General features: G+C 50.2%; 1 protein-coding gene across 1 annotated transcript in view; it reads left to right on the top strand.

Annotated features, from left to right (window-relative positions):
• Window positions 1-12,807, top strand: part of COL14A1 (collagen type XIV alpha 1 chain) — a 197,571-nt gene that overhangs the window by 86,941 nt on the left and 97,823 nt on the right. Inside the window, exons 19-20 of the mRNA XM_021712073.1 lie at window positions 7,294-7,423; window positions 10,646-10,768. Coding sequence (XP_021567748.1) covers window positions 7,294-7,423; window positions 10,646-10,768 — 253 coding nt within the window. The remainder of the gene's footprint in view (window positions 1-7,293; window positions 7,424-10,645; window positions 10,769-12,807) is intronic.

The following is a 12,807-nucleotide window of genomic DNA, read 5'->3' as shown; positions in this document are numbered from 1 at the left end:
CATGTGTACATGTCTTTTTGGTAGAGCAACTTATGTTTTTCAGGGTATATTCCCAGAAGAGGGATTGCTGGATCGTATGGAAAGTCAATTTTTAGTTCTTTTAGGAATTGCTACATGACTTTTGATAGAAGTTGTACTATCTTGCACTCCCACCAACAGTGTAGAAGCATTCCCTTTTCTCCACACCCATGCCAGCCTCTGTTGTTTTTTGACTTAATGATAGCTGCCCTTACTAGAGTTGGGTGTTATCTCAGAGTGTTTTGATTTGCATTTATCTGATGATTAGTGAGGCTGAGCATTTTTCATGTGTCTTTTGGCTGCTTGTATGTCATCTTTTGAGAAATATCTGTTCATGTCCTTTGCCCCCTTTTTAATGGGGTTGTTTGTTTTTTTCCTTTCACTTTGTTTGAGTTCCTTGTAGGTCCTGGATGTTAGGCCTTTGTCAGATACATAATTTGGAATTTTTTTCCCCATTCTGTGAGTTGTCTCCCTACTCTCTTAACAGTTTCTTCTGCTGTGCAAAAGCTTTTTGCTTTGATGAGGTCCCACTTGTCTTTCTTAGGGTTTATGGCATTCACCTTGGGGGACTTGGTCAAGAATGTTGCGTACTCTGATGTGCATAAAGGTGTTTCCTACGTTTTCTTCTAGGACTCTTATAGTTTGAGGTTTTGCGTTTAGGTCTTTGATCCATATAGAGTTAATTTTGTATATGGTAATAAGTAGGGGTCCAGTTTCATTCTTATGCACGTGGTCAGTCAGTTTTCCCAGCACCATTTGCTAAATATGGTCTCTTTTCCCCAGTGATTATTATTGCTGGTATTGTTGAAGATGAGTTGGTTGAGACACTATGTTTTTGCTTCTGGAATCTCTGTCCTGTTCCATTGATCTATGTGCATTACCAGGCTGTTTTGGTTATTGTAGCCTTGTAATAAAGTTTAAAGTTTGGCAATGCAATACCTGCCACTTTGTTTCTTTTGCTGAGGATTGTTTTGGCTATTGGTGACCCTTTTTTGTTTCCATGTGACTTTGTGTATTGTCATTTCCAAGTAATTTGATGGATATTGCATGACTCTGTAGGTTGGGTGGGATGGATATCTTGCAATACTGATTCTTCCAATCTGTGAGCATAGAATGTTTTTCCATTTGTTTGTGTCATCCTTGATTTCTTTGAGCAGAGTTTTGTAGTTCTTATTGTAAAGATCTTTCACTTCTCCGTTTAGGTGGATGCCAAGGTGGATTTCATTTTTTGTGGCTATTGTGAATGAGATTGTGCTTCTTATTTGGTTCTCTACCTGCTTGTTGCTAGTGTATAGAAATGCAACTGCCTTTTGCACGTTGATTTTGTAACTAAAGTTTGTTTATCAGTGCAAGGAAGCTTTTGACAGATTCCTTAGGACTTTCAAGATAAAGAATCATACCATTTGCAAAGAGGGACTGCTTAACTTCCTCTTTCCTATTTGGGATGCTTCCAACTTCTGCCCATTGAGCAAAATGTTGGCTGTGGGTTATCAAGATGGCTCTTGCTGTTTTGAGGGATGTTCTTTCTATGCCTAGGTGCATAGAAGGTTTTTTTTTTTTCAAGAAGTGGGTGTGGATTTTGTCAAATGCTGTTTCTGAATTTAACGGTATCTTAATATGGTTCTTGGTTACTGCTGTTAATGCTCTGAGCTACGTTTATGGTTTAGCGAATGCTGAACCATCCCTATATCCCAGGTATGTGCTACATCACACTTTTCATCAGGCAGCAAAGGCGAGTGATGAATCAGGAACCACCCGGTGACAATTTTGGAAGGACTATAACATCTACAAGGTCATAAAAAGCAGTGACTTTGCTTGGTGTGAGATTACTGCTGTCACCATGAACGGGGTTTGGAAGAACCTTTGCCCATGATTTGTTTGTGACTTTCATGCATTTAAGAGAGTGGATGAAAAGTCCAAAGAGGTTTTCAGCAACTCAGTGACCCTTAGCGAAATGCTGGAGGTCAACCTCCCTGAATTTGCAAGGACGACATCATTGAACTCCTTGCTGTACAATGCGAGGAGCTTATTGATGAAGACCTGATGGAATTGGAGGCCAAGAGAAAGGATGAAGAGAGACAAGAGGAAGTGGCTGAAGAACCGAAGAGATTCACGATTAAGGGAACGGCAAGGGGGTGCTCTTTATTTGAGGAGGCATGGTCAGTTTCCGAGGTGCAGGACCCAAACGCAGAACAGCACGTGAAGGTTGCAGCAGCTGTTCCGAATGCAGTCCAGTGCTCGCACCTCGTCTATGATGAGAAAAAGAGCTGCTTTCCAGACATCACTGAACCGCGTTCAAGAGGGCAGGTAGAATCGAATCCCGCCAGGAACCAGAGCCTGTGCCGTCAGCGTCAGGCGTGAGTGAAGCGGCGGCTGGCCCTCCGTCCCCTGCTGCCAATGATCCTTCAGCTCTGCCATCTCCCACCTCCCCTCCCTCCTCCAGACAGTCACTCTCTGGCCTGTTCGCTCGATGCCAGTCCCTGGGTGCCAGCGGTTGTCCTGTACTACTGTGCTCTTCAGGGTACTGCACTGTGAGATTAAAATGTTTATTTTATATGGTTTTTTTGTGTGTATTTTTGTGTGAAAAGTATTATAACCTATTACAGTGCGGTACTGTATAGCCGATTGTGTGAGTTGGGTACCCAGGCTAGCTTTGTTAGATTTACAGTCACATTGGATTTCACAGATGTGCTCTGGGTAGAGAACTCGACTTGCTGTCTTTTATTTTATACAAATTCTGGTCTCTGGGAGGGAATGAAAACAGTGACACTTCCCCCATGTGGTACTCCAGCATGAGTGGTCTGAGTGTCACTTGTCAGGGACTGAACCTCCTGAGATGGGCCCAGAGTACAATGCGGATGTTCCCTCCCCTCTGTGGGGACAACATGTCTAAGACGCCCCCTTCCCTCTGCAGAAGCGGGCTGTCCAGGCGCCCTGAAGAGCTTGAGTGACATTGGAGTCGGACATGAAGCTCACTGGCCACATCTGCAAGCCCCTCAACCATGAGCATCCTCTTAGCATTGTTTTAGAAATAAAACCACTGTCTGGTAAATGGTGCTGGGAAAACTGGCTGGCCACATGCAGAAGATTGCAACAGGACCCCTACCTATCACCATACACAGAAACCAACTTTAAATGGGTCAAAGCCCTAAATGTAAAACCTCAAACTGTAAGAATCTTAGAAAATGCAGGAGACATCCTTACAGAAATCAGAGTAGGCAACCAATTCCTGATCAAAACCCAGATGTCCATGCCATAAAAGATAAGATAGACAAGTGGGACCTCATTAAACTGAGAAGCTTCTGCAAAGTAAAAGAAAAGAGAATGGAGGGACAGCCCACAGAATGGGAAAAAATATTTGCCAACTGTATGTCTGACAAAGGCCTAACATCCAGGATCTACAAGGAACTTAAAAATACCAAAAGGAAAGAAACAGCCCCATTAAAAAGTGGGCAAAAGACATGAATAGACACTTCCCAAAAGAAGATAAATGGGCAGCCAACAGACGTATGAAAAAGTGCTCAGCCTTGCTAATTGTCAGAGAAATGCAAATCAAAACCACATTAAGATACCACCTAGCCCCAGTAAGAATGGCCATCATTAATAAAACAAACAACAGATGCTGGCAAGGATGCAAAGAAAAAGGAATGCTTCTACACTGCTAGTGGGAATGTAAACAAGTACAACCTCTTTGGAAGACAGTGTGGTGATTTCTTTTTTTTTTGAGTTGGAGTCTCACTCTGTCACCCAGACTGGAGTGCCCTGGCCGCTCCTGGTCACCACCACAGCCTCGACCTACTGGGCTCTGGCGATCTGGAAGAACTAGACATTGATCTTCTGTATGACCCACCAATCCCCCTACAGGGAATATACCCAGAAGAACTCAAATCAATCTACAGAAAAAGATTCCTGCACGTGCATGTTTATTTCAGCACTATTCACAATAGCAGAAACTTGGAACCAACCATGCTGCCCATTGAAACTGGACTGAATTAGAAAAATGTGGTACATATACACAATGAAATATTATGCAGCCATAAAGAAGGACAATCATATGGACTCCACAGCTACTTGATTGGATTTAGAGTCAATAATATTCAGTGACCTATCACAGAAACGAAGAACAGAGTACATATTCTCACTCATAAGTGGACCCTGAACATTTACCATAATGCTATAGGAAAGGGATCGGCAGTAGTGGGATATTGCCGGGGGGTGGGGGAGAGACACAACATCAGTAAGGGCGTCTGATCTCAACCCGGCCACGTGAGGACTAAAGGGAGGGCCAAGCTTCACTTGTGTGATGCTCACCTGCATATCTACTCCTGAATTGTACCCCACCTCTTTAAAGTAGGAACAAAACAAATTTTAAAAAGCAACTTAAAGCCACTATCTGCTAAGACCCACAGCATTTGCTTTTACTAGGAGCACATTTTAAGCTCTGCCTTTTGAACAAGCGCCAAGCAGGAGGAACTTTCCACATCCGAGAGGAGGTCTTCGTGTTACTCCTGAGAGCACGTCTTTACTGTCGTGTGGGGAAGGGAGCAGAGGTTAATGCAAAGCCCAGGCCAGAGCCCTGGGGTTTCAGGATGGCTCCTTTTCTCAAAAGCTGTGTGGGCCTCCGTTTCCCCATCTGTGGTTGTGGGGAGACGGAGTATTCCTTTTTTTATCTTTTAATTTTTTAATTTTAAAGACATGGGGTGCAACTCGGGTCAGGCACACGGATGCTCATTCTGCAGGCACCCTCGTTGGTGAGTGGGCCTGCCCCCTCCCCGGCAGATTTCCGCTGCTGCCAATCCTTTTCTCATAGTATTGCGGTAATTGTTCCGGGTCCGCTTCTGAGTGAGAACACGTGATTCGTGGTTCTTTCTGGGACAGATCACTCAGGACTGTTGACTCTTAGTTCATCCAGGTTGCTGTGAAGTTCATGGTTTTGTCCTTCTTGATGGCTGGGTAATATTCCATTGTGTATATATACCACATTTTTTTTTTATTCAGTCCTCTTTTGGTGGGCAGCACGGTTCTATTTTTTTTTTGCTATTGTGAATAATGCTGCAATAAAACATGCACGTGCAGATATCTTTTTCATAGAGTGATTTGAGTTCCTTCGGGTATATTCCCACTAGGGGGATTGCGGGGTCATATGGGAGGTCGATATGTAGGTCTTTTAGGAATCGCCACACTGTTTTCCCCAGAGGCTGCACTAGTCTGCACTCCCACCGACAGTGTAGAAGCGCTCACTTTTCCCTGCATCCCCTCCAGCGTCTGTTTGACTTGTTGATGAGGACCAGAAAATGGAGTCTCCTTAATCCAAAAGTTCAGGATCGGAGACTTTTTCACCACCAGCATGATGCCTCACATGGAAAATTCCACATATGACTACTTAGCTACAGATTTAGTTTCATGCATAACGTTATTTAAAATATTATATAAAATCACTTTCAGGGTATGAGAATCAGAGTTACATGAAGCATAAATGAATTTTGTGTTTTGACTTGGGTCCATCCCTAGGATATCTCATTATGTATATGCAAATGCTCCCAAATCCCAAAAGATCCCGAAACCAAAGTATTTCCAGCCTCGAGCATGTAAGGTGAGGTACAGTTTGCCTCCGTGCACTAGGTGAGAACCTGTAGAGCAGCACCAGCACATAATCATTGCTGGGTGAGCAAAGGCGATCATCTAAGTCACAGCAATGACCTGGTGAGCTGCTGAGTCCCCCGAAAGGCCAGACTCTCTTCGATGCCACAGGCTAGTATGATTGGTCTTGAGGCCATGTGCATCTCAGTTTGAGAGATGACTTGACTTAAGGGACAGCCACATGGGTGGCTTGCCGGACAGACCGAGGGGGCGGGCTGCCAGGCCCCGTGCTCCAACAGGAGTGACACTTAAGAGAAGCCCCTGGGGAGAAGCTACGCTGATGGGGAGTCGAAGCCGGGGCACTCGGGTTCTGTGGGGCGTCCTCAGCGCCAGGGTCGTCGAACTCACTCTAGAATCCACAGAGCTCCCTCCGGACACTCGCTCCAGGCGGGCCCAGGACCCTGGGAGCACGCGTCAGGGCGGCCCTCTGCATTTCCAAGTCCTTTTCCTGTGGGAGCACAAGCACCTCTCCCGAAGGCAGAGTCTTCCTAGACTTCCTTCTTCGTGTCGATACAGCATTTTGCTTCCACGAACTCAGGAGTGTCTCAGCAGCAGCTGCCCGGGTTCAACTTGAGGCTCCTGGGCTTAGTCTGTGATTTATAGGTTCCTTCCTCCGTCCAGAAGGAGCCCGGGCCCGGCCTGCTGGCGTGCTCCCCGGCCCTCGGGTTGGAAAGTGGCTCCAGCTGTCGGGTCTGGTGACTCCCGGGACCCGTGTGGGTGAGCCCTTCCAGCCAGCACTTTTCCAGCAGGATTAAGTTCTTTGGCTGGCATGGGGCCCTGCCAGCTCCTCACTCCTGGGCCCGGCAGGAAGCTCTGCAGGAACATGCGGCTCTTGTGGTCCCCACACCTCTCCCCGGCCGGCGCTCCCTCTGCCGCGCCACGTGGCCATGTGCTCACGCTCGTGCAGGAATGGCTCCACAGCTGCGTGTCTCTTCCTGGCAGCCTGTGAGACCCAGAGTGGGGAAGAGGCTCCTTCCAGGAGCGAAAGGGCTGCCACGTTTCTCGTGTTGCTGGCAAAAGGGCTTTGACGGGAAGCCTGGCTCCGGGCGTCATCCTGTTGCTCTTGGCCGGCGTTCAGGCTCTCGAATAGAGGGGGCCAGTATCTTGGGCAGAGGCAGGAGTGGGAGGCTGAGCCTGCAAGAGGATACTTGTGTGGAAACAGAAGCCATGTGCCAAGGCTGGTGGAGACCGGGTGCTCCATCCTGCCACGAGCACCTGCTGGCAAGGTGCGCCTTGCCCTCTCCCGGATGCCGTGTGGTGCCCAGGGGAGGCCGAGGGCAGGGGTGCCTCAGCACCTGAGCGCGTCCACTGGAGCCTTCCTCCATGCGCGTAGACCAGAGGGATCTGAAGGGAGCTTCTGGTGGAAACTTCCTGCTCAGTCAATGCCAGCCCCTGCATGCCATCTGTTGCCGGGCTCACAGGTTAAGGTGGCCACGAGCAGAGCTTCTGATGGAAGCCTCCGTCCGGGGCTCACAGGCCAAGGTAGCCATGGGGCCTTGCCGGAGCACGCAGTGCACGCGTCCGTCCTTCCGCCTCACTCTCCAGGCACCTCCTTGCTTTTGGCCCGAAGCCGTGACCTTCGTGGGTGGGTGGGGACAGGATCCCGGAGACCACAAGCCTTTGCTTTCTGTGCAGGTCATGGTGCCCGGAAGCCAGAACAGCCTCCTCCTGAAGCCGCTGCTCCCCAATACGGAATACAAAGTCACGGTGACGCCCGTCTACACGGACAGAGACGGCGTCAGTGTCTCGGCCCCTGGAAAAACCTGTGAGTGGAGCTTTCTCCCTTCAGATGCCCGCTGGCTGGTTGAAGGGGAGTGCCGGGCCCCTTAGCGCACGCTCAGAGACACAGTGTCATGAGAAGAGAGTCGGAGGCCGACCCGTGTCTGACCCCGTCTCTGTGCTCAAGCCATGTGGACCGCTCTGGGCCGCAGCGATCCTTGCCGTGAAAGCCAGGACTTGAGCCACCACTGCGTCTCTCTCCTCCAGCACCCAATTCATGCCGAGTCCTGCTGCTTTGCACCAGCGCCTCCTGCCGCCGATCCTCTCTCTCCTCCCCTGACGTGGTTCCCCCCCCCCCCCCGGTGCGAGCCACACTGGTCACCCAGACAAGAGCCGGAGCCGCCCCTCGGGCTCCTGCCTCCGCCCTGGCCATCCTCCATCCTCTGTGCTCCCCACAAGGAGCATTTCACAGCGTGACTCGCCTCACGTCTGTGCCAGCCCATCTCAGGCCCCACGTCTGTGTCAGGCCCTCTGAGCGCCGCTGCCATCCTCAAGAGAGACTCAAGTCCGCCGGCACCCCTGCAGAGCCTTTTGGGCTGGGCCCAGGTGTCCCTCTGACTCCCTCCTCGCGGTTCCCCGGCCCCTCTTCCCGCCTGCTCCGCGGGACTCCTGCAGCTTTCTGCCTGGGCCCCGTCCCAGTGAGTCCTTCCACGAGGGTGGCGTAGCCTTTCCCAGGTAGCGCCTGTCTGGATTTTTCCCGGCGTCCTGCTCTTGGCTCGATGCCACCTCTCCGGCCTTTCTGGTCACCCCGGGCAAAGCAGCTCCCCATCCTCTGTAACACCGCCCTGTGTATGTGTTGGCCAGTCTTCTGCATCGGGCTGTGTCACAGCACCGCTCACTCCCTGGAAGGTTCTGGTTCATCTGTGCCTCTGCTTCCTGTCTGGCTCTCGTCCCCGGCAGAAGAGCCTCTCAAGCCTGGGCCACCTCTACCTGTGGGGTGCAGGGGTGGCATAGGGCAGGGTTTGTTTTTTCTTGTTTGGTTTTTTGTTTTGTTTTTGAGTCGGAGTCTCACTCCTTCACCCAGACGGAGTGCTCCTGGCCTCCTGGCCTCGGCCTGCGGGGCTCCGGCGATCTGCCCACCTCAGCCTTCCGAGTAGCTGGAACTACAGGCATGTGCTACCACACTCGGCTCATTTTTGATTTATTGTAGAGATGAGGTCTCGCCAAACTGCCAGGCTGGTCTCGAACCCACGGGCTCAGGCCATCCACTCACCTCGGCCTCCCGAAGCACAGGGATTACAGACTGAGCCACAGAGCGCAGCTGGGCTTGTTTTAAGATGAACTGGCCATGCTCACAAGATGATAAGGATGCATAAACGTCCTCGGTTGAAGCTCACTGAGTTCTAGCTGTCTCTGTCACTGTCATGATTGCTTGCACTCGCACGGTGACTTCCCTTCCCTAACTGAATGGCTTAGAGCAGTGGCCTTTTTATCACAGCTCACAGTCGTGTGGGTTGGAAACTGGGCAGGGTTTGCTGGGACAGTCTTCTGCTCTGCGTGGGGTGGAGAGTGTCACCTGGTGGTATTCACCTGGTGACTGGGTTGGCCTGGAGGGGATAAGACAACTTCACCCAGGTGCCTGACACCTTGGGGACAGCTGGAAGGCCGACTCCACTGTCTCAGAACTTTTCCACGTGGTCCTTCCAACGGGGCAGGCACATTTCTCACATGGCGCCTCAGGACTTGCAGAATAAGAGTTCCAAAGGCAGAAAGTGGGAATGGCCAGGCCGGCCAGGGCTGTGCCCAGAGTCAGTGGAGTGTCACCAGTGGGGTTCACCAGCAGGGCATGGCCAGTGGAGTACCACCAGTGGACTGTCGCTAGTGGGGTGCCACCTCTTGCAGCCTCTCGGTCATGGCATTTGTAGGACACACCAGATTCACAGAGCAAGTCGGGGCCTCCACCTCTCGGTGGAAGGAGGGTCAGAAGATCTGTGCCCATCTTTAACCCGTGACAGTCATCGGATCGTTGCATGCAGTTGGGTGCCAAGTGGTGTCAAGGGCTGGATTCTGTACCTGGCGTCTGAGTGCAGAGTTTTCAACTGAGTCTGGGCAGGTCCTGGAAAGCCTGCAGCCAGAGTCAGACTCTGCTCAGCCGAGCAGGCAGGTGTGATGTCCCCTTTAGCAGGGTGGCATTGCCCTCCCCCTCTGCCACCTTCAGGGCCTCACCCAGACTCCCACCGCACCTGCACGTTCTGCCAGAGATCGCCAGGGTGCCGTGAGACCCCAGGGGAGCTGCAGTTATCTGCTCAGAGACACAAGGGAGACGAGCAGGGAAGGGGAAGGGCAGAGTTTAGCGGAGGGTCCCGCTCGCTCTCCTCGTCTCCCGGCATGCTGGCGTCCTGAGTTGATCTAGTCACTGACATTTCCGGCGTGTTTTCGTATTTTGTTGCCAAATACATGTTTGGAAGCCACACACTTAAGCAACAGTTAAAGAAAAAGAAATCAAGAAGTTATCTGGCCCAAATAAAGGCTATTTAAAGACTATTATTATAGAAATATGACTTGAATCTCATTACAGAAATTCCATTACATGTCACAGTCTCTACATTGCAAAATTATTTCAAAGTGTTCATGGGAGGTTTACTTATTTTAAGCAGTGGTCAACACAACTAAATTCTCTCCACCGTAAAATCATAATGATGACATCTGCCAAGATTCATCAAATTTTACAAAAGTCCTCCCTAGAAATGACATTAATTTTGGATAAAAAGTTGGTAAACAAAAATAAAACTTCAAACAATACAGTCAATATGAAGATGAAAGCCAAAAAAACAAAAAACGACTGTAGAATCCTACGTCCTGGGATAATGATCATTAACATTGTGTGAGTCTCACCCTCAATACTGCTGTCCACATATACCTAGAGACTGGGACAGAGTGGTGTCCAGACAGGCTTTTTAATAGACACGATTCAATTTAACTTTACTTAAAATTAACCGAAGAAAATGGAACCGAGTGACATTGAATGGACGCTCTGACTTTCAGATAGAAGTGTTTTGTCACAAGAGCAATTACTCTCCACGTATTTGGGGTTTGAAGCCACCACAGACTCTCAAAGGCTCGCTCCCGGCTGTGTGTCTCAGTGCACCACCACTCATAAACGTGCCTCACCTTGTGGGGAGCGAGCTTGGATTTTGTTGACAGCAGCATGGGCCACGAAGGAGGAGATGACCCTGAGTCCCCACTTTTCCTCTTCTCTCCTGCTCAGTGCCCTCCTCTGGTCCCCAAAACCTGCGGGTGTCAGAAGAATGGTATAACCGGCTGCGCATTACGTGGGACCCCCCGCCATCCCCTGTCAAGGGATATCGGATTGTCTACAAACCTGTTAGTGGTAAGTAATGCTTGGTTAAAAAAAGAAATTGACCCCATGATCCAGCCCCTAAAACGTCTTGTAAGGTAGACTGTTTTGTTCTAAGATTTTATCTATGTTTGATTCTATTTTTAAAGAGCTAGGAAGAGCTTCTTACTGGTTTTTTGTTTGTTTGTTTGTTTGTTTGTTTTTGAATTGGAGTCTCACTCCTTCACCCAGGCTGGAGTGCAGTGACACACACACTCACGGCCGCCTCAGCGTCAAATTTCTGGGCTCCAGCGATCCCTCCGCCTCAGCCTTCTGAGTAGGTGGAACTACACGCCCGGCTAATTTTTTTATTGTCTTGCCAAGTTGCCCCGGCTGGTCTCGAACCCGTGGGCTCCGGCAATCCACATGCCTCGGCCTCCCAGAGTGCTGGGATGACAGGCTGAGCCACCGAGCCCAGCTCTTACCTGTTTTTAAAACTCAGTTTTTCTAGTAGGTGCTGCCCAGATGGTGAAGCTATGACCCCACATATAAACCACTGGGCAGTCACTGAGTGGATATGTGTGTGGATGCTCCTGACTAATCGAGCTCCAAACCAGGAACCAGCCCAAGGAAACGCTGACTGTGAGAACAGGAGGCTTACGACTCAATGGGTCCACAAGCTCCAAACATTTGGAATTTCTAGTTTCAAATGTCTCTTCTACCTGTGACTTCTTGGATGAGTTGGAAAAATTCCATTTGGTCGTGCCTCCACTTTTAGAAACCATGTTGGGAGATAAGACTCACTGAAGTAGTAAGTGCTTTTCTTTTCTTTCTTTCTTTTTTTTTTGAGTTGGAGTCTCACTCTGTCGCCCAGGCCGCCGCAACCTTGACCTGCTGGGCTCAGGGGACCCTTCCGCCTCAGCCTTCCAAGTACCTGGCACTGCAGGCACACACCACCTCTCCCGGCTAAATTTTTCACTTATTGTAGAGACGAGGTCTCGCCAAGTGGCCCGGGCTGGTCTCGAGTCCATGGGCTCAGGCAGTCCTCTCGCCTCAGCCTCCCAAAGTGCTGGGATGACAGGTGCGAGCCACCGCACCCGGCTAGTACAGTGCTTTTCTACCAGTCTTGTAGCCCTTGATGCGGAGATCCTCCCTCCCACACCATCACACCTCCATGGCAGGAGAAGGATCCCTAGGGGGCGCCTGTGCCCCGGGCCGCACGCCTGTGGTGAGGAGACCACGCGCACCAGCTCCTCGCGGGGTCGCTCCCCCACGCTCATCACGTCATGCAGTGTAGACAGGAGGCCGAAGCCGACCGCCTGAGGGCCACTCGGTTCTCTTGACCTGGGCCGCTGTCCTCTGGCTGTTCAGCGGAACGGGGCTCTCCAGTGCGTTTTCTTAATTTGGCTGGAAAAACTTGGAGCCATTCTTTGGGCCTTCAAGGACTCCACGAGTCTCGTCTGTGGCCGCAGCCCGGTCGTTTCCTGGCATGGCCTGTTGTCCAGGTGCTGTTGTTTTCGGTCCCCTGCGACTCAAAGACCTCACCCCAAATCCAGACAAAGACCTTCAGGAACTGTGAAAGTAAGATACAAGAACACCCCCTGGCCACACCAGCCTGCTCCAGACGGCGTCCTTGGGGCTCATCACCATTTTTTAAAGAAATTACTTTGTGGCCGCGCTCGGTGACTCAGCCTGTAATCCCAGCGCTTTGGGAGGCCGAGGCAAGTGAATTGCCTGAGCCTGAGGGTTCGAGACCCGCCTGGGCAACTTGGCGAGACCTTGTCTCTACAATAAATCAAAAATCAGCCGGGTGTGGTAGCGCATATCTGTAATTCCGGCTACTTGGAAGGCTGAGGCGGAAGGATTGCCAGTCTGGGTGACAGAGTTAGACTCCCAACTCAAAAAAGAAAAAAAAGAAAGAAAGAAATCACTTTGCTTTAGACTTGAAGCATGTGTTCATTTGCAAGACAACCTTGCTGAACTTGTCTTTTGGGTCATTTTGCAAATATTTATCAGGTTTTCTTTTTTCTTTCTTTTTTTTTTTTTGGAGTTGGAGTCTCACTCCGTCGCCCAGACTGGAGTGCAGTGGCCGC

Source organism: Carlito syrichta, unplaced genomic scaffold (genome assembly GCF_000164805.1).
Source record: "Carlito syrichta isolate Samal-C Ts95f unplaced genomic scaffold, Tarsius_syrichta-2.0.1 Scaffold303047, whole genome shotgun sequence".
NCBI lineage: Eukaryota > Metazoa > Chordata > Mammalia > Primates > Tarsiidae > Carlito > Carlito syrichta.
Note: the sequence above shows the minus strand (reverse complement) of the source record. Positions and strands in the feature narration are given on the sequence as shown.